Source organism: Thermobia domestica, unplaced genomic scaffold, assembly GCF_964235325.1.
Source record: "Thermobia domestica unplaced genomic scaffold, izTheDome1.hap1.1 HAP1_SCAFFOLD_93, whole genome shotgun sequence".
Lineage (NCBI taxonomy): Eukaryota > Metazoa > Arthropoda > Insecta > Zygentoma > Lepismatidae > Thermobia > Thermobia domestica.
The window spans coordinates 545,965-573,948 of NW_027655886.1; the positions used below are offsets into that span (position 1 = coordinate 545,965).

The window sequence follows — 27,984 nt, forward strand, 5'->3', positions numbered from 1 at the left end:
TTGCTACGATGCTTATCTGATTATCTTCGTATCACTGGTTCGTAAAGCTTTATTTTTTTTACATATATATATTCTGTTAAAACTTATATTTGCCTATTATTTTCGATAACTTCCACAATACTGTAATTGCAGATATTCTGTTGAATAGTCATTAGTAATGGTCTGTACTAAATATGCGTATTTACATATATGAAAGGAAGTGTCGTAATGCGATTATCCTAATGCTTGTTAGGGGTCTATATAGCTGGAACGTAAACGGAACATGTCTTCGACCAAGTTGATTGTTAATTTTAGCGTATGGTACAACCAGCGAAGCAAATCATAATTATAAACCATGGCAATATGGACAGGCTCTTTAGTATTAGTGTTAGCACGGATGGAATGCTTGTCGAAGGTTGCTAGGCCTAAAATGCAAGCGAAAGTGGAGCAGTGGTGGCCTCTTTTTCCTCATAGCGCAGCCATGAACTCGAAAAGAAAGAAAAAAATTGAAAGTGGGACATTATAGTCAGATCACTGACGCGAGCTTCTTGTCATTTCTTCCCCTTCTTTTCTGAATCGTGTACAAGTGGATGGACAGAGCAGAACAGGGCAGCGTAGATAGGTAGATAGAGTGTATGAGGGAGTTAAGTATTCGCTTTCGTTGAAATGTAGGTTGACACCTTGTTGTGACATGATGTGAACCAAACCCAGTCCTTCTCCGCTGCGCTCTCCCTCGATTCATCGCCGAATCGAACTCCCACGAAAAGTTGCAAAATGACCTACTGTATTCGAAACGCAGTCAGTGCCCGCTTACGAAATATTTCTGCGAGGTAAACATTATTATAGTATTTTTTGCAACCGCGTGTTAAGTAGGTCTTAAACGCTGCATATGCAGTTCAGTGTGACGATCTAAATTACCGTATTACAGTTAACGCAATTTTAAAATTAAAAAAGCTATTAACCTCCATAGGTTACTGGATGTTACTTGTTTTTTAATGTTTAAACGGTATGATTTTTTTTTTTTCAAAAATCGTTTGGAAATATCGTATAAAAGAACATACTCGTAAATAAACTAAGCAAACATTCAATGTCTTAAAAATGACCAAAAAATGATGTGATGGTTACAGGGACGTACGCGGGAATTTATTTCTGGGGGAGGTAGTCCAAATTCAACATTAGGATAAATTATATTAAACTTTGTAAAATTACCCATAAAATTATGCTAAATTTACAGAAAAGTAAGGATTTCGTGTGGTCCTGACTTTGCGTACGTCCCTGGACCGGAAGATCTGAAGTGGAGGAATTAGCAAGCTTTAGTATCTTGTATTTGTGAAAACACCTCTCTTAGTGGCAGCATTTTGCAGGAAGTGAGATATTAAAGAAAACAGTATGCACATCCTGGGACTTAAAGCAAGACTGGTGTAAGCCTATGAAACCGTTGATTATCCGGAAATCGATGTGAGGAACTCTTTACAACGAGGCAAGCAGTGTGCCTGGGAATTTACTCCCAGGGATCGAACTAAGAAACCCAGGTATGATACAGGGGCGGATCCAGACGCAGTTGTAACACTGCTACTTAGAGCTACTTTTAAGAGCTCCAAACTCTAGAATGGGTTTTATTTATCTATAAAATATGAAAGTTTCCTCTTCTGGGGGGGGGGGAACAATTGCCCCCGCCCCTAGTATAATATTCACTGTCTGTAAATAGATGAACAAGTACTGGAAGGTGTTTTTTTATGCGTCAGTTCAGAGACTAAACATGACGTCCGAAACAAACTATCGGCACAGTTTCCTACAATACATTCCACATACACAGTTTCCTGCTAATGAACGTATGTCAAGTTAAAAATACAAAATGTTTTCAGATTGATAAGAGATAGTATTTTAGACGGTATCATGGTGCACGAGATCCAAATACATTAAAACTAAAGCAAAATGTTTAGAGTAACCCCATGCGGAGGGTTTTTAAAGTATTCTTAAGGCGAGCTATATTTTCTTTTATTGAGAAGGTTATTAGAATGAAACATATAAGCGTTTAACACACATTAAGACGCCATTAATATCCTCATATCTATCTATGTATATAAATACGTTGTGTGAGAGAGGGAGAAAGTATACACGCAGTGTCGAAATTTTTGTGTATAATACTTAGAGGTAGGCCTATACTTATTTTTTGTGTATGGGGTAGCCCTAGTCGTATTCTCAATCCATTCCTCCACTCAAAATTCCCTAGTTTTCAGCTTTACTGCGTCTTTCTGAAAAGTTGGAAGAGAGAAACTATCCTATTCCTATCCCTGTATTTAGGAATCTTTGGCATCAAAACAGTTATAAACTTAAAACATTAGTTTTCCTAAATAAGAACATGATTCAAGGTGAATATTGCATATCGTTTCGTATATACTTAGATACCATTACTTAATGCTTTTCTATTCTTCATTAAACTTTAAGAAACAAGTTAGTGTTTTGTTTTTAAAGCGTCTTCATTAACTTGGAAGGTCGTTCGTTAATAATGATGAACGTTTGATGAGTCGTATGTTATCCAGGGCATCCCCATTTCTGAAGTGATAAGCAATTTAGTCCTAGATGTTTGCCCTGCTTAGTAAAATGTTACACACAACAACGCCGGTACGCGTGTCGAGTTTATTCTTGCGTAACGGCATGAAGCTTTGTGTTCTTAAAAACTGCGTGTGATAAAATATTTCGCGGTGGTGCCTAAGCAAATTAAATTAATGTTTTAAACAGCGCCATTCTGGTGAGTTCACATACAGTATATAGGATAAGCACGTTATTCATGATAACACGGTGGGAACAAAAGAAATCGACGAAATTTAGTGCAGCCTAGAAGATATATGGCTTATTTTCTGCTTGAATACCTCTTTAGTATGTGGCTTGTTTGAAAATGCGTTTCTTTTTTTTTCTTCTTTTTTTTTAATGCCTTCTTTCGATTACACAATTGATTTTTACGCACCTGAAATTGAACCCGAAACTTCGGACATCATAAGCTAACGTGTCACGTGCTGGTATAATCAAGTAGTGGCAGGGCTAATGAGTACTAGACTCCCCATATCATTCACAGATTTTCAAGTCCCACATAACGTACTATAGTTTGTTTGTACTACAGTGTTTATCTTCAACATTGAGACATGAAGTAGACCAGCTAGGATGCAACTTAGATGAAATGCAACTTAGGATCAGAAAACATATGTGTTCGATGTTCTGCGTAGAATCGTAAAGCAGTGAAGTTTCTTATTTCATAATCGTAATTAGTACCAGGTGTCCTTAAATAATTGATATATTTTGTATTTCGAATGAGTTTTGTGTATGAAACGGATGAAATGAAAAAAAAAAAAAAAATGAAAGTTTTTACATACCGTACGGATGTTCATTATGAGTTCATAGGTGAATCAACAAATGCCCATCCTAGACTTTTTTTTTTTTTTTTTTGACGTACCTGTCAGTTGCCTGAGGAGTTCTTCTAATTCTTAATTTCAAATCGTCAGTGTGTAATGGTAGATGTTCCTTTAATTAATCTCATAGAAAAAGGGCTCATAGTGTGTGATTAAGAGAGAGAGGAACCCATGTTTATCCACGTGCATCTTCACGTCTATTGGTTGAACGGTTCGGTAGTGTATGACATTAAAATTCAGTGTGTGCGGTAGAAATAAAGCAGCTCTCCATATCTACAAAAGAAGTTAAATGATAATGTTACAGTGAAATTTCGTAACTTTTCTTTATCGTAATGGTTTAAATAAAAATATAACTATAAAGAGTAACTTGTGCTATATAGTTAACATAAAATTGAAGGTCTATTTGGGTGGTAGGTTATGATTCGGAGCTCATTCCTCATTAAACTGTAGGTCCACATCTCATATAGCCTCGCTGCTGAAAGAGAAATTAAATTGTAAATTAACTAAATAAAGTATAACGATATGTTTTTCTTATGTAATCTCAGTCATTTTAGGGGTTCACTTGTAGGTGTGTGTTAGATGTATTCGTTAATTGTAGTGGGTAATTTATCATCTCGACTCGCATCATTTATGAGAAATAGTCATACATTGAGATAAGCATTCATTTCTTTCTTTTTAACTCCTTAATAAGCGTTCATTAAGTATATTTGAGTAGCTTTGTGTCAAACGAAACGAAGACTTGAAAGATGTAGTTATTCACAACCTGACAAAAAAGAAGTGAGAAAAAATACTTTTATAATTGAGTACTAAGCTTTGAGTATTTTTTTTTCAGTATATAGGACTACCTGCATCACTTTTAAACGTTCTAATTTTACTTTAATGGAACAATGATAGTGTAATATGTGTTGAAATTAAACTAACAAACTAATTTTCTGGTCTTCTGTCACTTGACCTGAGTATAGTAGCGAGAAGCTCCTTGGAAACATAACGTTATTTTTCACAGTTAATTTAAGTGCACAGTTGGTCTTCCACTTAAAATAAAGAAACGGGATTTCTTGTGAGATAATAATATCCAAATTCTGATTTGGCGAGAGTAATCACAAAATGATAACCAGAAAGTGTAAATTCTAGAAACAGATTCCTTTTTTACACTACTGTATCTCCTAAGCTAGTTTTAAGAATTTAGACGTTTGTGAATTAGCCTTTTAATTCGTGTTGTAGTATCTGACGTTTGGGTAATATCCTTCATCCCGCGCATCAATGCTTTACACGGATTTTAAGCAAGCGTTTTACTGCTTGTGTCGGTTATGTAGGGCAGTGATTCTCAACGTGGGCGGTCTCGTTTCCGATGGGGGCGCTGGAGCAAAAAAATATCGATATGGGGTGATAGACTATTTAGGGGGCGTTGGAAGGAAAAAGTTGCCAGTGTACGACAATTATTTCTTTTCGCTTCGTATAGTCTTATAATTCAAGGTTGATTTTAAGAATAGGAGCCTTTTTCTGATTCCTAGACTGCTTCGTCCGTCTTACGTTCAGGTTTGTGCACGGGTGGATTGGGTTAAAATGGACCAGAGGCGCTCAGGGGGCGCTTGGTTCAGAAAGATTGAGAACCACTTGTATAGAGCATTGACAAAAAGAAAAATTACAAATACTAAAGAGCACGAAGGTGAGTTGTAAAATAGCAGTATGTAATGTATTAAAGTAATATGTTATTCTGTAGACCAGTGATGGGCACACTACGGCCCACGAGTGAGACGCGGCTCCCTGAAAAGTGTTGTCTTACTTGCGGCATGGTTCTAATCTTACGAATTTAACCTCACTTTTAAAAATCAGTGGATCCCAGTTCGAACCAATTATGAGAAACTTTTAGAAATTCATTAACGATTTCATTCATTACATTTCTTTGTATAATCCTTCAATGATTAATAAGGCCTATGTTACAAGAATAGTGGCCCACTTATTTTTCTTTGTCCATCACTGGTCAAAGAAAAAAAAAACTTTGTCCATCACTGGTCTAGATAAATGCTACTTTCATGTATCTGAAGTATAAAGAATATTTTTGGAAGTACGGTAAAGTTGTGATAAAAGAGTGAAGACTAAAGAAAGACAGAAAGAAAGAAAACGTGGCCGATTCTAGTACTCGAACTCTACTTGTTAGGAATAGAGCAAATTACTAGCGGTAACTTGCTGCTTTCGAGTTTATTACGTATAAACAGGAACTTACGTAAATGGATTGATGATGGTAACGTATAGAAACTACGTTTCTTAATCAATAATTCATGCTAAATTTAAGTCCTGCCAGGGATATTCTTGTTATTGCAAAATCATAAATAGCAAACGGAACTAGACTACTGCATTGACGATTGCGGGAAGATAGATGTCGCTGCAGTTGAATTGCATTTGTACGATACAAGTGTAGCATGTTCAAGACTTGGAAACAACTCAGAACATCAAACTGCATTCAGGTTTCATCTCCTTCTAGCCAAGTGTTAGTTTCCTTCAGTTTCTTCTCGTTGTCATGACGACTAGTGCACGCTAGTTCTGCTCTGATAGGATTAAATCGGTGGTGCAGTCTGCATTACAGATGGCAAAGTTCTTTTCTTTTTATATAGAGTTGTTATGTAGTAATGCATCACTGGGGAGAAAATGCGGTGACTACGGAGGGGATAGTCTGGGCGGAAAATCGATATTCTTCCACGTGCCGAGAAAACGGTTTTTGGGCTTCTGTTGACGTCATTGGATCCTTCATCTCGATGATGTGTAAAAACAACTCGTATCTCTTTGTGTTTCTCTCTTTTTAATCAGTATATCCTTGGGAATTTATGAAATAAATATTTTTACTGATTAGAAACAGGATTGACAGTAACAAAATATAGATATTTTGAAATGCAGTCCTAATCTAGTACTTTCAAAACTTAAAATACAATCTTTCGAAGGAATGAAAGACAAACCATAAGGTCCATAATAACACAATGCGATTACTTTTATCTGTAAACACTGTTTTATGGCAGTTTATATCGAAACTTGTATAAAAACGAAACTGATGGGTCCGATCATTTTTAGTTTTGAACATGTTTTCCGCTGTATACGAATTTCATAACATACCTCACTAATAGAACGGGTACGATTTGTTTCATAAATACTTTTGTATTCCATCTGAGACCCGAAGCACAGTTGTAAATATTCAAAGCTAGGACCACTATTATTAACCATATTTAAGTTCAATAATTATGCACTGTAGAGTGAAGGAAATAGATGATCGATGCTTGTGAATTTTGGAGAAATACTTGTTGGTTGGATTGGAATGATGAATTATACGGAAAATACAGTAAAGCTTGTAACAGTGTGTGGTTTCCTCTGTAATATGGTTATTGAACAAAGTTGATCGTACTTTGTGGAAACAAGAAGGTATTTGTTTAAGGTTTTATTCTAAATTATCCACTTAAGTGAGCATAACAATTTTCAGAGCCAAGCGTGGCGAACTCACATAGATTTTACTGTATGAAGTAAAACTTAAGAAAACCTAGATTGCGTCCAAAATTCATATTTGTGTTTAGTCCCGTATATTACCTTCCATCGTCGTCAGATTTGGGTAATAATACTTTTCGAACATATATCATCGACAAGTTGCCGCAAAGTCCGAGTCAAGAAACTGTAGTGGAGGCACGGCGGCTCATTGGTAGAGCGCTTACCCCTGGTGCATGGAGTCCTGGGTTCGATCCCCGTCCATTTGAGTTTGTGGTGGAAAACGTCGTGTCCGTCGGTTTTCCCGGGATACTCCCGTTTTCTCTCATATTCTCATTCACCAGTTTTTCCATCATTCTAATCATTTGTCTCCCTTAGCCTAACGGATGAAATCATGGGACGTTAAACTCAGATTTCTTTTCATTTTCAAGAAACTGTACAAAGCTATATATAAAATTTAATGCTATTTTTTATTATGCTATTTGTCATTTATTATATTTTGATTCTTCGACCGTTACTTTACATTTATTTTTTCTTCGAAAGTGAGTTTACCTAACTTTAAGGAAAGAGTGGTATGGAAATGCCAAATTCAGAAAATGCACTTGAACGTTGTTTTGGTATAAGGCCTACATTACCAAGAAGCAATCCTCTGTACTGAAAGTTACACATGTCACCGATGCTTCGACACGATTTAAGGAAGACATAATATGTTGTTTATATTTTAAAAGATTCTCGTTTATCACAAAAATATTAACATGTTAAAAATTTATTTTAAATTAAGTTTAGTATTCTTTATAAATGTGCTGGAGATTTTATCAGAATGAATCCTATTGGAACATAATAATGTCAGTTATGCTTATTCTTCTATTTGTTGTTTATCTGACTGACAGCTTTGCGTTTTTCTTTTCTTTTTCATGTTTAAATTTGTATTAATCCGTACTTGACCCACTTCCTTTTGAGATTTTGAGGTCTGAGATAGATACCTAGAAATTCATATCTATACGATCCACACAATACATATCGACTCGGCTTAAGGAGACCTTCAACTGAATCTAAATTGGAACTTTTCCGGAATTCAAAACGTTAGCTTCATCTATAAATTCCCGGTCATTATATTTATGATCGCTAGTGTGCCAATGCCAACGGCTCAAGAAATGGCATAAATGAATTTGTAAAGACGTGTATTCCGAAAGAGTATTTTATAATATTTCTATGAGGTTATTTATCGCAGTCAGTAATATATTGAAATTACTTACTTTTAAACAAGATAAAATTTATGCGATTTGTTCAGGTTGGATGGTGTTTATCATCAGTATTCATAGGACGTTAAGCTACAGATTTTATTTTCGAAAGGCTATAAGCTTCCATTGTATTTTCTAAAGGTGTGACAAGTCATAGCACGGTATAAAGTGTGGATTTAGACCCCAACTAACATAATAAACCTTCATGCTGCTCAAGACGTTCATAGGTAACCAGAACCTTATAGCAATTGCTTGGTGTTACGATTACAAAGGCGTGAAGTTTCAGCAGGAATGCAAAATCATTGACTGAATACAGGAAATATTCTACACTATCAAACTTTTGCAAAAGGTACTGGAAAAGTGAAGAAATGACAGAGAAAATAAAATAAAATTTTCATTTGGTAGATTTTAAAGGAGCAGTAAGTAATACACTACATTTTTCGTGGTTACAGACACAGACATCCCTCATTACAGACATTTCATGAAATCCTTGAGTCAACTCTGTGTAATCCCATAATTCTACGAAACGCAGATTGAAAAACTGGTAATTTACAGAGTTGAGGAATGATACGTATAATTGTAATAAAGAATCTGTTAATCCCCTACCGTCTTAAAATCTTTAGTTCGTAAAATTATCATTAACATTAAAATAAGAGAATAAAGTTTTATTATTATTATTATTATTATTATTATTATTATTATTATTATTATTATTATTTGTTAACCGAAGATTTAACTGCGGTACTATTTGCGCATAATTGTTCTTAGTATGGAGTACAGGGAATATGTACTATTACTGGCCCTACCACGTAATCCTCAGGTTTAAAAATAAAAGGTTGTTTATATACATGTTTCCTACCGACCTGGATAACCTGGCAAAGTCAGGGAATCCAGCTTACGCGTAAAGAGACCTGGAAAAATAAGGGAATTTTACTTATCAGAACCTGTTTGTCTTTTTGCCTTTCACAGCTACTTGGTACGGGTTATTTTATGAAACACATGTATTTGTTTTTGCGAAATTTCTTTATTTACACAATACTATATATATATATCTACAGTCAGCAACGGACGTTCTTTTCGTTTGATAAACTTTATTTGGGAATAGGGTGGATCGTACACAGTTTACCGAGTTTCAAAGCTGGAACGTACAGAAAATTACATTCTTTTTAATGTACTGAAAATTGTACTCAAATTGACCTATTCTGAAGTTATTCACGAAACCAATTTCATCAAACGGAAAGAACTTCTGTGTCCTTACTGTATGTGCGTAGTAGATGAGAACCCCTCTGGTTGTGATAAATACAGTTGCTTTTTTTACATTATATATAGACGTAAAAATTGGTCAGTTGTTACCTGGAAAAGTCTGGGAATTTGTACTCGTCAAATATATGGAAACTCTGTTATATGACTCAGTAATATATCGAAAGTTTACTTACTTATTTAAGTTATTAACGCATTCATTAATGGTAATATGCGAACTTACAAAATAATTCCCAAATTATTACTTATTTTTTCTGTGTAGCTTGTGGCTACTTGAGATATTCCTAGAAAGAATTTGAATGTCATTTTGCAAGAAATAAGAATGGAAATAACGCCATTCTTTGTGTTTCGTAAATTTGATTTATTTTTTAAAAAAACAACACTTGAGTTTTTGAGACGTAGATTTTGTGCCAAATCTGGATTTAAAATAATAATAATAATAATAATAATAATAATAATAATAGAATACAGTTGAGAAATTAGTGTTTCAGCTAGAAGTGAAGCACGCACAATTTGTGATTATTAAGTTTAAGCTTGATATAAAACCAAATAGATTCTCTTTTTGGTTTTATATCGAACTTAAACTGAATAATCATATTATATCTGTTTCTTTATTACGAATTGTAAACACTATTTTCAAAATAATTCATATTTCGTCTTAAATGGTATCTCACTCCTAGAATCAGATTATCATTGTTTAAGTACTAAAATAATGTAATTTGTGTTATTTTATTGTGACTACATTATTCTGAAATTTATGGAAAAGATTTGACATTCACATGGTAGCTGTACTTCGAATCTTTTGAGCTGAAAGTTGAGCTTTTGCATGTTACTTAAAATTACAAGTTAAAATGGGACTGTTGGTAGTACGTAATTAACCATCCACGAGCTTTCAGTGTTTCTTCCAAAACCCGATGCCGAATAAAGAAAACGTGCTTCTATTAATCCGGATGAAAAAAAGCATATATAGAAGTGGAAGTAGGGAATGTGAAAAGGATTTCAGTACTGTGGATATAGGGGGGAAAATAATTTTAGACTACTCTGAGAGTCTGGTTGAGAAAAAAACATGAAAGAAGGCCACTGCTTTCTATTTTGTGTGTGTGGGGATTAGGGTTGCTTTGCTGTCCCATTGAGAATTAGAAATAGAAGGAAAATAAAGAAACTAGGAGGCGAGGCAATGAGGTTTGGAAAGTGGGTCGCTCTGCCTGCACCTTTTTGTTGGATGAAAATAGCTTCACCAGATTAACGTCTATTGTATGTGTAGTATAGATGAGTTGGTGTGTGAGAGAGAGTGGAGCAAAGGAAGAAGGGAACAACTTATGTAGGTTCATGGTCTATTTCTTTAACAGCATTGCTGAAAACCATATTCCCTAATTGGTAGTTTATATATATAAAGATATTCGTGTCTATAATAAAGTATATCAAATCTCAGATTGTATTAATTTATATTCATATGTAAAGCATTGTTACAAAACGAACACCCCCTTTCCCTTTAAAACTTACTTAACATTATCGTAGATAGAATTTCAATATTGGAGGGCAGATCATTAACAAGATCAGGTATGTAGATGATACGGTTATCCTAGCTAGAAGCGAAGAAGGACTACAAAAGATGATTGACAAAATAGTTGACACTGCGAAACTATATGGAATGAAAATCAACATCAAAAGGTCGAAAGTCATGAGAATATCCAGAGGAAACGCGCCTTTACGGGTCAGAGTAGAACAAAAAGAACTTGAAGAGGTCGATAATTTCAAGTATCTGGGAAGTATTTTGACAAGAGACGCTTACTGCACCAAAGAGATCAGGTCAAGAATTGCCGTAGCCAAAGAAGCATTTAACAAGAAAAGATCACTCTTAATTTGCAGGCTCAATATTGAACTTAGGAAGAAGTTGGTCAAGTACTATATGTGGAGCATTGGACTATATGATTCAGAGACTTGGACATTACGGAAGTTAGAAAAAATGTTTAAGAGTTTCGAAATGTAGTGTTGGAGAAAGATGAAGAAGATAAAATGGACAGAGAGAATAACAAACAAAGATCTTTTAAAACGGATAGAAGAGAAGAGGACACTTCTAGCCAGGATCCTTCGTAGGAAAGCCAATTGGATTGGACACATTTTGCGAAGAAAATTTTCTTCATACCGTCATGAAGGAAAGCGAGGAATAGGAAGAACACAACTGATCAATGATTTGAGAAACAAGAAAATATTGGGAGTTAAAAGAAGAAGCTGAAGATCGTAAAACGTGGAAGAAACATTTCCAGGCCTAAATCTGAAATAAATTAATTAATTTTATAAAAATAGTTCCAGGACCTGCCGAAGGGCAGAGTACTTAATAATTATAGTAATCGTAGATAGCCTATTTTGATACATAGTCTGGCAGAGACGAAGCCATGTATGAATAAAGATCATTAAGAGCTTCTAACGGAGAGATGGTAATATCTTTTATATTTATTTGTTTTTAATATGACTATACATATATTTAAAAACGAACATTTATCAGTCTCTCTCCCGACAACTGTGTACTCTTCTTTAATACTTGTCATTTTATAATTACTGAAAAAAATACATACCTTATATTTTTCACTAAAGAATAGGATGGTTTTAATGCTATTTTATTTGGCTTAGAGGTGACGTAATTTCTGTGAGGTATTGTAAACTGCATTCAAAATGATTCTACATCCGCATCTCCCTTCTACCGGTCATATGTAAGAAATTTCATTCGAAGTGGATAAAATAAAGATTGTACTTATCCGTCTGTCATAGTTTGATAGGAGTTTTACACAGGTTTTTCTTACTGGTCATTCATTATCTGTGGTACAAGGCATATTTGTCACATGCATTGTGCCCTAAGGGCACAGAGGCTCTAGTAGTCAAGCGCTTACCTTTGATGCTAGCTAGGGGTCCCTGGATCGATCGAGACGACGTGAGTTTATGGTGAATAACATCACACCCATGAGCTTTCTCGAGATTCTTCCTTTTCTTCCCATATTCTCATTAGACCAATTATTTCACACCATTTACTCGTTAATTATCTGTCTCCTTTAGCCTAAAGAACATAACTGTGAGACATTATTTAAAAAAAAAAATACAAACTAGTGATGTTAAAATTACTTCAATATTTTTAATTATTATTCAAATCTCCGAATATTTGTTTTCAGTATTTGCATAATTCGAAAAATTATTTATTACTCTAACAGTTATTCGAATAACAAATATTCAAATAATCCATTATTTGACTAATGAATTATTCAAATTTATCAGCACTAATACAAACTACACTCTCCATCATTTAAATAGTTATAAAGTAAGTCAGATAATAACTCAAAATGCTAAGAATTGGTTCGAGATCGTTTCGTTCAGACAGTTTGACGTGGTAATTAATTAATTGATTGTAAGTTTAATTCGGGCATCAAGACAATATCAGACACTCATATTTTTTGTTAAATAGCCCATTTTACAAATAATTAAAATAAAATAATTTCTTGTTACTTAATTATTTGCGAAAGTTGTGGAGAGCGTAAGATCAATTTTAAGATTTCGCATCATAAAAGAATAAATTTAATTTATATACTTCATGTGAAAAAAAGTTATTTTCATGTTTTCTGTACATGATTCTTTTTTTACCTTACTTAAAATCCGTACGGGGAAGTCATTAATTGAATGTTCTGCTTAAACGGATAATAGTGACGCCAAGGACGAGGGGAAAATAGCAAAACTTCGTACATCAGTAATGTCTGCATTTACTTCCTTATTGGTGAACTTAATCTTTCAGTATTATCGTTACCTTTTTACCACTCCTTTACATTGTCGAGTTAAATTTTACCGCAGCTTTTATGTAGAAGGTCTATAATGTAGTTCTAAAGTAGTACTTCACTTACCGCACTAATTACCTTGAATCAAATATGTAAGTGTTTAGACCATTAATAAATTAAAATCACTTTGTGTGGACGAAATCTTGTAGCGTACTATTTTTCAACTGTCACTACTACTACTGGTACAACTACTAACCTCAAGATAGTTGTTAAGGGTAATGTCGAGAAATTTTTGTGTAGATTTTTTTGCATGAAATCCATGTGATGCAAAATTACGTCCTTAATCCAGTCATTTTGGATTTTATTCGTTTAAGTATTGTGACAACGCAGGATACATGCCTTAATAGTGGGAATGGTGTTCGTCAGTTAAGCAATGTATACATTACTTCCGTCTTCGTGCGAAAAAGAAATCAACCTTCAGTGACACAAACTCCGAGGCTAACATGTCGATTAAATTTCTATTAGTGTTAGCGTAAGTAAGTACATAATAGTCGATCCATTCACTCCTCCTGCTGTGCTGTTGTTGAAGGAAAATTTCAAGATTTCATATCACTACCGTATTCAAAAACTTACCTTGATCTTATATGATTACTTTTAAAAGGCTCTCCAATCCTCGCCGCTCTTGTCTTTTGAAATCCATGTTAATGTCCTTCCTTTCTAAAATCTTAGTAATGACTAGAGCAACCCACATTATGCTTTATTTTTTGTATAATTATCCTTTATTATGCTTTATTGTTAATTTAAGCCATTGTTTTATATTAATCATGTATAATGTAAAATATTTACTATACATTAAATATTCTAACAGTTTCTTTCATATTTAATGAAGTTTCTACTTAATGCATTGTAAAGAGATATGCTTTACTCGAGTCAGTTTATGTTTCACTTATGTGCGCCTTAGAGGTGCATATATACAGAAAGTGAAAGTAAAAGATATCACCAAAAATACAGAAAGTGCTAAAGTTCAAGCGGTACACATAACAATATAGTGTGGAGTTCTTGTGTACTATTCGTTGTTGGCGGAAAGTTTTCTTCATTTCCTTCTTTTTCTCCACATCAAAGGATTACACCAAAAAGTTTACAGAAATAAAAATTAGCTTTTCATTGTTGCATTATGTTATGTTCTCAATGATTTTGGTTTTAAAATATTGGTTTTAAAAATTTTAATATAGTATGTTAAACTTGCAGTTAAACAAAAATTTCCAAGAATTGTGCTATATATTTTAAATTATGCTTTATGCTTTATTTTCTAAAATTATGCTTTAATATGCTTTTAAAATTAGTTTCTTCTGGACCCTAAATAACCACAACCATGTTCAAGGTACCAACCATATGTCTAAATTGCTATTATGCTTTTTATGCTTTTGAGTTGCTCTAGTAATGACGATTAAAAAGTTCTCTGAAAATTGAACTGCACTGCTAATTTGTTTCTTTGTTTCCTTCTTTATTTGAAATGATCCTGAATTTTAGTAACTCATTTTGTGCATTCCTGTTTGGTATTGCTGTAATAAAATGTCATACGAGGTACGACCCTGACTAATAACTGAACCAGCTAAAAGGGGTTGAACATCCATTTACTTGTTTGAAATCAGAATCTGGCTTGTTTGTTTGGAGTTTAAAGGTTTTTTTTTTTTTTTTTTTTTTTTTTTTTTTTTTTTTTTGCACTATAATTATACTCCTACAGCTTAGTAAGATCTTGTACCAAAGAAAAAACGCTTATCATTGAGTCATTTTGGTATCTTTTTCTTCTGCATTAATACAATATGAAATTCCGAATAACTGCTTATTTGGTTATATTCCACCAAGGTTTTCGCATTCGTATAGTCAATGTTCCAAAAATACAGGGGAGGGGGATGGATGGACGGACGTACGGTGGTTCAGTGGTAGAGCTCTCACCTCTGGTGCAAGGATTCCCTGGTTCGATCACAGGTCATGTGAGTTTGTAGTGCACAATATCATGTCCTTGAGTTTTCTCAAGAGTTCTGTTTCCTCCCACATTCGTATTCCACAGATTATTTTATAAACATTTGCTTTCATTCATCATTTGTCTGCGAAAACTAGAAATTTCATTTCACATATTTATTTTGCAAATCAGCGTAATCTCTATGTATGTTCAAGCGAATGAATTGCTTTGCTAAGCCTTAGCTTACCCTGTAGCAAACAGTAACGGTAACATTGGACGTTTTAGGCACTGTTAATATTCAATAAATAATTTTGTGGTAATAAAATTTTCTTCGTAGTGATTCGTAAAAGTATGGTAACAGTGAACATTCTATTTGTGCAGAATGTCGTGGTTATCGTGTTTTCTATTTCTATAATCGCGATTCCAATTGTGAACTACCCTACCACGATAACGAAGACACTTATGAATAAATCTTAATATCGGTAGCATTTCTATTGTTTCTTGTCATATTATCATTATATCATTGCAATGTCTGAAAGTTCTTAGAATTTAGGAAAACATATTTCCGGAAGTTTTTTTCTTTCTTGTTTCCGTTTGTTTTCTTCTGACATTCATGTTGCCGTAACCGCACGAAAACAGTTTTCGTTAGTGTTTGCCTTCGTCGAATTTTTCCATTGTAGTGTCGTAGTTTTCACCTGCAAAAGAGAAAGGAAAGCGATTTTTTTAAAGCAATCGTTTTGTCGACCCAGTTAAGTCCCAATTAGAAAGTGAGTTGGTTCATCTCCCCTCTTGTTACACCATCCTGTACTCGTCACTTGGCTTCAAGCTTCATGTTTATGGAGAGAAAATTGGATTTTCTCTCTTTGAAATATTTCCTGCCAAGCTTAGAAAAAAAAAATGCAAGCGTTACATTTATTTCAAAGTAAATTAGGTTGTTATGGTTTCTTTAGTGCAGTTTCACTTTATGTATCGAAGTCTTCAGCAGAATTCAAACTGTGCAGCTTTCTTTCCACTTCCACATATTGTCAGAAGTCAATTTTCTGTATAATTCTTGTAAGAAAGAAATTGACTTCGTAGCATTTTTCTACTTACGTTTTTGGTATTATCAATAATATTATTAAATACAGCATAATAATAGCTAATCAATAATTGTTTTCTGTTATACATTAGGTTACTCCATCGAATACTAGCTTCTTGACATTACAGGAAGCCAGAGTGCCTTATTGGAAGAGTATCAATTAGCTTGTGCAAATGAATATCTGAGTAAAGCAGTCGTTATTACTCAGTTCTCGTATATATGATGTTTCTAACTATATTTTTCATTCTATCCTTTTAGTCCTACTTTCCCAGTTTTTCGTACACCCTTGTGAGCCATAAGGAAAAATAAATTGCCATCAGATAGAATTCTTACGAAGGACCGAGAGTGGATAAAACTATGATTCAGCATAGTTGACCTCTCTCTTTGCCTCGGCCTAGCTGGTCTTTCTCTTGTCGATATGCGATCAGCCTTAATGCTTTGAAGAATCAAGTGAGCATGAATTATTATTGATGAATTTCATGGAATGCATGAAAATAGGGAAGGGGACATGTGTACTTTCAATTGTTTGGATAAGAATCTGTCCAAGTAAAATTTGCACCATTTTCTTATAAATAATTATAAAAGTTACTTGGGGCACATATTTCATGTCTAACCACATGTCTAATCTAACAACACATCTAAAACTCAAAATTTCATACAGCTGTAGTTCATAGTTCTTTTTTTTTTTTTTTTTCTCCAAGTATTATATTTTCCATTTGTTTTGTAACGAAAAACTAAAGTAAGCAAATTTTATTTTTTTAATAGAGCGGAACTTCGACATATTGGTTTGCAACAGCTAATCTTAGCTTAATATCATTTGACAGATAAGAAAAAGTTTTCTTAGAACTGTTTGTTTCTCAGAAGTGAAAATTTGAAGTTAGTTAGCATCGCGTAAGTTACCTTTAAAATAGTTTGAAATATCGATGTGGAACAGTAACATGTTGATGTTTTGTAAATAAATTAGAGAGCTTTGTGGTTTGTACCATATTAAGTATGTTGTTTTATTTGTTTCAGACTGCCGGTGGTGAGTGAGTGCACGCCGCAATCGGCGCGGGGAACAACGAGTACAAGCAGCATGGCGGTGTCCCGTGTACCTAGCCCCCCGCCGCCGGAAGTTAACACACCTGTCGCCGAGAATTGGTGTTACACACAGGTAAGATTTATCAACTTAAACAATTTTATTATTAAAAAGAAAGTCGTACAAAAATTCAGAACAGCATATTAAAAATAGATCTGAATGTTTTCCGTGTAACTAAACAGTATTCAACATTAATTTAAAGATAAGCTTTATGGATTTTATATAAGGAACTGCATTATCTATTTAGAGAATTCAGTTCACTTGTGGACAGTAGCAAATATAGCCCGTTATTCGTGGTTTCGCGCTCATTTCAACCGTTGCCAAATCGTATTACTTCTATTAGATTAACTTATTGTTTTGTATAGGTATGTGTGCTCAAACTCAAAAAGCTGCAATACTTACTCAAAAGTCATGTTAAAATTGTTGCTAACTTATCGCAATTTAGTCTTCATTGGTATTGGTTAACCGTGTCATAATGATAAATTTAGGTGCGAATTCAGTATGTTTTTGATGGAGAATAATCATATCTATATGTAATTATTTTTCATGCGTATTTCCTATGAGAAGGGGCACGGTGGCTCAGTGGTAGAGCGCTTACCCCTGGTGCGTGGCATCTCTGGTTCATCCCTGTCCAAACAAGCTTGTGATGGACAACATTATATCCGTGGGTTTTCTCGAGGTGCTCCCGTTTTCTCCCACATTTTCCTTCGTACTTTAATTATCGCCTCCCTTAGACTAATGGGCATAAGCATGGGACGCTAAACTGAAAATTTTAATTTCATTTTGTATTTCCTCTGATATCTGAATTTATGGAATGACAATTCTTTGTCAGATATTTTATTAGTTATATAGGCGTAGCTAGTACTTTTCGTATGGGTATGTATGTATATGGGTATGTATGGCTAGTAATTAAAACAACTTTTTATATGGGTGTTTGTTCACAAAGATAATTAAAACCCACCCACCCTCTTACTACTAGGGATAGGCACGAGTGAGTTCGAGCGAATTTTCATTGAAACTCGACTCTACTCAAAACAGACATCTTTGAACTCGACTCGAAAAATGTTCAACTCGACTCGAATTTGACTCGAGTTTCGAGTCGAGTCGAGCCAAATGCTGTGTGTGGTTTCAAGTACTTTCAAGTATCCTACATTGACAACATAATTATTATCAATGATATTTATTACTACAACTTCTTCTTCTTATTATTATTATTATTATTAGTAGTAGTAGTATAAGTAGTAGTAGTAGTAGTAGTATTACAACACCGTAGGAGATTTGTATCTGAATACTAAAAACTAGTTGACTGCTGACCTCGGTAGTCGTGAAGTTTAGGAGGCAAAGACATCGTTCCCTAGGTTCTGGGTTTGAGTTCCGAAGGAGCAGGTATCCGGGCTCGAACCAAAAATCGTTAAAATTGGAGGGCGCCGGTCAAAAATGTTCAAAACTGCTCGGCCAGGGTTTAGGGTTCTCAAGGGTTCGAGCGGCCCGGCTCACAGCTCATTCATTATCGAGCCGAGCCAATAGCTCACCCAACGAGCCGGCTCGAGCCAAAACAAACCGAGCTAATGATTCACCCCAACCGGTCAGCTCGGGCCGATGGCTCACCTGAGCCGAGTCTGTGCCTCGTCTCAACGAGCCGGCTCGAGTTGTTCGCTCAATTGAACCGAACTGAACCGGTTAACATCACTACACGAGTTGGGCTTCTGCTTCGGCTCAAAACTTCGACCGTGTAGGTCTCAACATGGTGATATGAACTACAGTATATACTTATATTGGTGATCACGACATTTGAGGCTGTCTCGTTATGAAATCCATTGTCGTCTTGTTAATCGAGGCGAGACGAGATGCAAGCAGTGTCCCATCTCGTGAACAACACTAAAAATATTCCACATTACTGCTTACATTTCTCATAGATTTCGCTTTCCAGTCTAATCAGGCAATGATTTCAAAATGAGTTAAAACGAGCTAAACGAGCGAGCCATTTATCAGACTCGACTCAACTCGAAACTCGACCTCAAAACAGTAACTCGACTCGAGAAAATTACGTTTGACTCTATTCGAAACTCGAGTCGAATCGAATTTTAGCTCCACTCGTACGCATCCCTACTTACTACAGCATTTTCACATGCTCATATTTAAAGTTTTAAGTTATTAAAAATCAGATAAAATATTATTTCAATGATTTGAAGAATTACAGGTAACAATATTATTTTAGAATGCTTGTTAATTGAACAGTAAGAAGAGAAAACAATCAAACAATTTTAGTAGTTGTATACAGACACACCCGGCACACTCTGTAGCTACTCTTACGATTGGTGGTTATTCCATAACATGTAATATATCTTTCAATAAAATATTATCTATCATTTGATACTATGGGTAGTTTTCATTTTATATATATATATATATATATATATATATATATATATATATAGATTTCGCTTTACCAACAAAGACTCCTTTATTTATTTACCCTGACTGCCCTGTGTCTTTCCGTCTGTCCATCCGGGAGACGAAAAATCTTGGGAATAGAGTTAGTTGATGGAGGCGCTGTTCAAACCGGAAGTGGTAGAAATAAAGCATTTCCGCGTTTTATGTTGATCACTATAAAGCAAAAATGGTAATCATAGTGAGATGCGGTTACCTGCAATCGAGTTGCCCGCGTAGCGCAGTCGCTAACGCTCTCGCCTTTGATGCGAGTGATCCCACGTTCAATTACCGATGGAGACACTCGGTTGAAAAAGAGAAATCTTTTTCAGGCCAACACTCCAAACAGGTTTTCCTGGATTTTCTCATTCACCCCAGGCAGATACCGAGATGCCGCTTAAATGATAATTGCAGGATACTTTCTTCCTTCGCCATTCCTTTCTTCTTCCCCAATTCTCCTATCTTGTGATCGCCGAGAGACGTCAAAGCACATCATTCCTCATACGTGACGAGCTAACATGGCCATAGATGCCGAAATTCCTAATCCTTATCTTAAGAATACATTTCATTCCCACCTTTAACTCTTTTACTAAAACCAGAAGTGATACAAATCACTTCAACTTCCGGTTTCAATATTGAGCTATATAACGATGAGAGCAAAAACGATCATATAGCAAGAAGTGTTTCTGTGGAATCGATTTAGTGTTCTTAAGAATAGGTACAGTCTTCTCTTTCAATTCTTTATAACCTTTATTTCAAATTTTATGTTAGAAAAATAATTACTCTACAAACCAAACTCCTCTATCTGGTGTACACTTGACACTACTAGTTGCTAATACACTATAATCGCAGTACATCTCTTGCAGTTACATTTTCCTACATTTTCATTGATACATTTCTCGCGAAACATGTTTTTTACGCTTCCTAATTTATGTAATGTGTTCAAAATTTGTATTAGTGTCTAAGGTAAAACTACCAAGATTGAGGAAAAAGAGACTATCTTAGATTGTGGGTCAAACAACCGTTGTGGTACCTTTTAAAGCATGACCTCCATTACAATCATGTTGTTATAGCAACTGAGATGATGCTACAGTGGATATCAGAGTAACCTCTTGTGTTGTTATCAGTAACGTTTTCCTGAAATCTAGGATTTTTGAAGTGACCTTTCTTGAACAAGCAAACATATTTGACCAAAAAAAGAAGAAAGATGAAAAAAAAAAAAAGTATCTCGTTGGGTGACTTGGACCTTCCGTAGTAGCAAATGTTGAAACTTATTTACCTGTTTCAAGGACATACATTCAGCATGTGTTTATCAGAAATATATGCTGTCTTCTTTAATTAATATTCTAAAGATTATTTCAGTACACAGAGGCTAGTGAATAGTTAGTGAGAGATTTGAACACTTTTCGCGAGGGGGGATACATTCTGTATATTCGGGGAGATTTCACATTGTAGATTAGGTAACTGTTAGGTTTAAAAAAGTTTATTGGAACTTAACAAAAAAAAAGTAGCTAATAAAATATTATTGGAACTTTGTCAGTGTCATCGATAACCATTCTCTCGATATTTTATAACACAACCACCCTAAATAAAGTTTTAACATAAAATTTTATGTTAGTAATACTAATAACTCTGCACCTTCAAATACCAGCAATTCAAAATATACACGTATTTTCCATGTAGCTAACTTTTTCATGTTAAAAGACTGCTTAAGGTCATTCAAAGAATTGTTATGACAAAGCATTCCAGTTTTGTACAATAGTTACTGTTAAAACAGAAAAAAACATAAGAGTGTCAGCCTGTTAGGGGGAAAATAATCATAGAGCAATGCCCTCATTACTAGTCCTGTGTGCGTCGGCTGAGGTCAAAAGACCTCCCGTATGCTCTCAAAAGCTAATAACGGTAACAGCGACATCTGAGCAAAAGAGGAATCAGACAGTATTGTTTGTTGAATTAAGAGCAGCAGCCATAACAAGAAATCTTGGAAGTTTCTACGAGGCAGACGTTTTCACTGACAACTCTTGTCAGTAGAGTCCTCTTTTCTTTGTTGTTCGATTGTCTGAAAATAAATTCTTAAATTTGGATCCTAGGACGCTCTGCTTATTTTCGTCATTCCTATGAGAAAAGAGTATTTTATTTGTGCCAAAGGAAAATTTGGTTTTCGTATGATTAAAAATGCGTATAAGGAAATTACTGGTTGAGTATTCCACTCACAGTATAGTGAAAAAAACTTTCGTGACGGGGACATATAGCCTCGTTGCTGACGTCCCCATTAATCCCCCTATTTATTCATTGAAAAAACTTCACACTTTTTAAAGATAGAAAAACATCAAATATTTGCTTTGTTAAGTTGTGATAACGAGGGGCACGGTGACGTATTGGTGAAGCACTTATGTCTAATGCAAATTGTCCCTGGTCCGGTCCCAGGTGATGTGAATTCGTGATGGACAACGTAGTTTTTTCGTTTCCTCCCGCATTCTTGTTCCACCAATTCTTTCACAATCATGCATTTCATTAATTATCCGTTTCCTTTAGCCAACAGGGCATGTGCGTGGAACGTAAAACTAAAAGAAAATTTATTTTTTAGTTGTGATGGCTTTGTGTCACTGCCTTATTTTAAATTGCAATGAAGCGTATTTGATAACTACAATTGACATTAGATTAAACTGATTATCCGTTTCATATAAGCTATTATTATTTTAAAATTAGCCGTATGCATTGTAATTTGAATGTGTCAAGGCAGCGCATTTGCTACTAACTCGTTAGAAAATTGATACAAAGATATAGTTGCTTCGTAATCTAGTTCGATTTGCCAAAATCATCTGTTCGACTAGTCTCTCAAGACTATATTGGTGTAGAAGCTTTACCATGGCTTAATTAAAGACAGAGTTATAATAATAATGCTTTCTTAATATAGTGCGCTGGGTAAGATCTATAAGATACGGATAATAGAGTGAAATTGAGAGTCAGTGTTTTATGGTTTAGTTTTCTATCCCGTGGGAACCTAATCCAAGCTGTCTGAGTACCTTGATACTTTACTCTCAAGTGAGTACTGAGACTAATATACGTAGGATATTTTGAAGTAAAGCAATGCATTATGAAGGGATACAAATAGTAGTAGGTCTGTGTCATACTACAATGTGCTTGCTTTTCTCAAGCAATCCGTGTCTGCTTATCAGTGCATTTTGAAAGTGAAACTTGTTTGAATCTAGCGTGTTGCGAGTGAATGAGGTGAATAACCGAGCATCGGTTCATCGCAAAACTGAAGACTACCACCACCAACCTAGCAACACGGCATAAAACATTGACCTGTTCTACGTATCCTCTTGAATTTCTTGTGCGTGCAGCATTGCAGTCTTTTCTTGTTTTGTCTTGTTGGATTTTTCCTCTAGCTTATCAATTATTCGTTTTTCTTTCTTTTTAAAATAACAGGGTGTCCCAAAAATAAGTAACTATTTTTAGGAAAATATTGAAATGACTGACACTATGTATCATTTGAAAGCAGTGACGTCTCACAGGTAGATTCGGGATTTTAACCCACCTCCCTTGAACAAACGGAATAATAAAAAAATACTATAGCAGATATATACAAAAATCATGCGTATCCTCAAAGAATGAGGTTGCTTGAAACCTCCCCCCTCGATGAAATTCTGCGTACATCACCGAAATTACAACTCAGTCACATCATTTAGGTTTCTGCCCCATGCGTAGTAATGTTACGTATTCTTTTCGGCATTAAGCTCAATCCACACTTATCCACGGTTGCATACAATACATTTTGCAAAAGATATGCAATAGTGCGATTAGTGGCACTGTATGGCGAAGTACTTCATGTTATCAATGAGAGATTAGTTGTAGACGTATACTGTAATAAATCCATCCCACACAAAAAATACCTAATGAAGTAAGGTCGGGTGCTGCCATGGCCTAATGCTTTAAGCTTCTTAGAAACAGTGATGTTCTTCTAGTTCTTAGTCAAAATCATTCAGCTTTTATTAAGCACATTGGACAAATAAGTCACCTTATAAAGCTGGGTTAAGGAAAAGATACGACAGAATGGCAAAAAGAAATCATTGTGTTTGGACATGATCATGACACACGGTAAATGAACGTGTTCAATTTGTTAATGTATCAAAACGGACTATCCGATATAGGTGTACGAAAGGAATGGTCCTAAGTACGCGTGCAAAGGCAAAATGGCATCAAAAGTGTGGTCAGGAAAACATAACAAGCAAGAGTCAACGAGTATCGCACTTGAGCAAAATATTTCAAAACCCGATAGAGATTACTTTTCTTTTCTTTTTTTTTTTTCTTATCGAATGTAGGCCCATCCCAACTAATTTCCGAAAGACTTCGAAGAAAGCTTAATGCAATAGGCATATGGGTTGTGGTCAGGCTCAGACTGGCCGGAGGGCAGGGATCTCTCTCTCTCTCTCTATCTATTTATCTATCTCTCTCGCTCTACATGTCTGCTATGTTGGAGCATAGTTACTCGTGGTAGTTTGTTCCGTTCCCAGAGTTCGGTGGCCTCCAGTATTGAATGTAGTCTTGGAGTCCCATTATTGGAATGAAACTAACAGTATAAAACCCTGTTTGGGGCCTAGTAAGAATATATGTTAATATGAAGAATGAGACCCCAGTATCACATTGTCTAAATGTGTATTGGACCCCCATAAATGCCAAAATGAGACTGACTTTCATAAAGTCCTGCTGGGGCCCTCTGGTAGTACTCGTTTGACAAGTTGTTGCAACACCATAAAGAAACAGAATAGGTCCCCACCCTGGGGCCACATTACCACGCATAAATGAAGTTGACAGCTTTCTGAAGAAAAGCCACCGCTTTCCCCCTCGCATAAAAAAAAAAAAAATAGGAAGATGAAACTTAGTATCCTTTGTGAGATTCCTACATGCTACATGGAAAGGGAGGATGGGGTCCTCCAAGGGCTTCTGCCGGGGCCCTATTCTCCCCAATCCGAGATTGGTTGTGGTAACACGAAAAAAGTCATTTCTCACTGCTGCGCATAAAGCTGCACGTGTCGAATGTGCTAGAGAGCACAAATATTGAACTTTATTGGACTTGAAACGTGTAGTGTATCCGAATGAGTCGTGTTTTTGTCAGAATTTCAAAGACGCAGTGCGTTGAGTGCACCGAAAGGCCAATGAATCATTTCTCGTGTGGAGGGTGTGGTTCAACTGGAGGGGTCTCTGTACCGTGGACTAGTCCCACTTCTACATATAAATCTTAAACATAGGCCCTAAATCAGCATTTTCATTTGAACACACTGTGATCAAGTGTTGGTATTTCCATATTGTCATGGTGAATGTTCAGTGGATTTTCTCATTTACCAAGATAACTGTAGTGTTCACATGGCTCAAAGCATTTACACATGATATGAGGAAACGTCAGGCACTTTATGTGGTCTACAAACTTCGCAAATTTAAATCTAACTGAAAATCAGTGAATGGAGCAGCAGGTGAAACTGAAACAACCGTCCCCGTACTTTACTGGAACTACGAGATATGCTTATGAGCTAGTAGTGGATTCCAAGATAAGGTCTACTTGCAACACATCGTGGAGTTACTTCCAATCAAACACAATCCTGGAGGTTATTCAGGTCAGATGCAGTGTTACCCGGCATTAGACAAGTTCTTCCAGGGTGGAGAAGATGGTTAATTTTTTTTTTTCTATGTGATTATTATTATTATTTCCGTAGTCTTCAGGGACAGAGTCAAAACTATTACTCAGGCGTGGAAAATCCGTTTATTAATAATGAACAAAACTGCGTAAGGGTCTGTCCGAAGAATTGTGTGTATGAGATGAGACTAGCGAATATAAGTACATATTGAGAGTTCGTGATAATTTCCTAGCCTGCTTCGTTTCAATGTGACCTCCGGCGAAGTGACGTACTGCTAGTACAGAGAGCAGTCACATTGCTCATGGGTGCATCCAGTCCACTACACCGTAAGATCGATGACGAGGCAAGCAGGAGCACAACACGAAAGGGAGTGCTTTTTAGTTTTTTATTAACTGCATACTGCAAGAAGGAGGGGAAAAAGAAACTGAACGTTCAAGATTGATGGTCAAGAGCTCGTGGAATCTTTTTGCGTGAGCGTCGGAAGGGTATTAGTGTAGAGACACGGATCAATTCTACGAAAAAGCAATCTTCCAAGAGAATGTCTGGATACAGGTTGTTGCTTTAACTTCTCCCTGAATTTATTCTCTGTTGCCGTGACGAAAAAAAAAAAAAAATAGTATTCAGATGGCCTGCTAGCGACCTTTGGCAGTTTTGATAAGTTCAGTAAATTTTCCTGGCTTCAAATCTTCAGCAAATTCCGCGCTCGACAGGTCAATATCAAAGAAAATTATAAACTGCTCTAACCATGTTCATCAACTAACGATTCCTTTCGTCACTCCAAAACAGCACATATCTTAAGAAATTGATACTGGGTATTCAGGCACAAAAGGGCCCTTGACACACACAATTCAAACGCACAGAGTTTTTATTTAAAGTGCGTTTTTTTTTTTTTTAATGTACACTTTGGAAATAATGACATACAAAATGACATATTTGTCAGACTTCTGCTAACCGTTTCATTTCCGATTCAAAACATCGCCTCCAATACAGGAGCTCACATTTTGTTTTTTACATTTTGGTCATATCCGCCTTCAGGCCGGTACTTAAAGATAAAACCATACTGTGCTATCATGATTGGACATTGTCCTTCATTTATTTATTTTTATATCTATATTTTGAAGTTTGACATAGACAGTACAAGAACAGAATCGCGACTGGTACAGATGGAGATGATGTAGTACACACAATACAAGACACAAACTACTCAACAAGAAAATAACAATATTTCCTTTTGTTAGTGGTTCCACTTCTGCTATAATTTTTACACTTTAAATCTCAATCTGTTTCACGTCCTTTGGTTTCTCTCCTGTTTTAAAACCTGTTGTTCCACTTGTAACTGGTTAATTTCTAGTATTATTTTCACACTTATATTGCATTTTTTGATTTCTTACATGTTTGGAACATAATTGAGTAAGTTTCTAATCTAGTTACCATATGTATGAAGAAGCCGTCAATGTCACTAGTAGTCTTAACACCTGTATTACCTGCACTGCAATTGATATATGATCTACTATCACCGAATAAATTGGCACTGAGTGATTAAGAAAAAAAAAATCTGGCAATATTTAAGAAAACTCGCGCTGAAGAAGAAACGGAAAAATACACAGTGACTGTATTAGAGATTCTAATATCTGAGTATACGGGGAAAAAAGGATGGGCACAAAAGAAACCAGCGACAAATTTAGAAAGAGCTTCTCTTAGGAATATTTCGTGTATAGAAATCCCAAAATTTTAGGGGGAGGAGCTTGAAGATTATGAGTAACATTTGATTCGTTTGCTATAGAAATCCTAAAATTTTGGAGGAGCTCAGAATCTTCCCCGCCAGCATAAATCCGCCACTGAAAGTAACTGTGCAACAAAGAGGGTCAAAATTTGTTTAAAATAGCGCTTTGTACTTAATGGACAATCCCTTACTTTCTTACAAGTTTGTTCCATCTATTTAATTAGATCAGAAAATTTTCCTGAACAAGTCTCAGTTGCTGATATTGCCCATAAGAGACATGCGATATTTGGTTGCCAGGAAATGTTAGGCCAGGGTAAAACAGATTAGGTTAAAGAGAACAATCTTTGAGAAGACTGGAATTGGACGATAATGAGGAGAATTGGGAATCTCTGGAAAGCAAACAAGTAATTCAACTAATTTATTATTCAAGTACTCTTCCAGTAATTTAAAGTTTTATGGAGTGCACTTGGTATCCAAACTGCTATGCCTGGGTATCCAAGTGCTGGGAGTGGGTATCCATTTGAATACAGAAAGGTAGCTTAAAAATGCCCTGCTCCAAAATAATCTGAAAAGAACAGAGGATAGGACTAGTAAGATGAAAAATTACCGGACATTTAACGTCCGAGTTTGAGCTCGTACCGGACACCGGACAAAGAAGTAAAAAAAATCGTACTGTCCGGTAAAATAACGGACAGTTGGCTACCCTAAACACAGCCATCACGAATACCTACATAGGAACAAGAGGTGAACTTCTTTGTTGACAGCCCATTTTAAAAACAAAATAAAAGTATTAAGAAAAAGAAAAAAAAATATTAGTGTTGCCAACTTAAAATCTTTGATGTGCAAAGCTATCCGTCAATTACTGTGTATAAAAATGGATTCATTAAAGGTATCGTATATTAGCATCCACTTTCCAGTGACGATATATCTTGATCACTGAAAATCCAGAGGCAGTATGTCCTCAGC

The 27,984-nt window shown here is 35.5% G+C and overlaps 1 protein-coding gene across 4 annotated transcripts in view; it reads left to right on the forward strand.

Annotated features, from left to right (window-relative positions):
* Nucleotides 1–27,984, forward strand: part of rdx (BTB/POZ and MATH domain-containing protein rdx) — a 574,233-nt gene that overhangs the window by 508,794 nt on the left and 37,455 nt on the right. For all 4 annotated transcript variants that reach the window (XM_081747187.1, XM_081747190.1, XM_081747189.1 and 1 more), the window contains one exon: nt 17,166–17,304. In XM_081747187.1, coding sequence (XP_081603313.1) covers nt 17,166–17,304 — 139 coding nt within the window. The remainder of the gene's footprint in view (nt 1–17,165; nt 17,305–27,984) is intronic.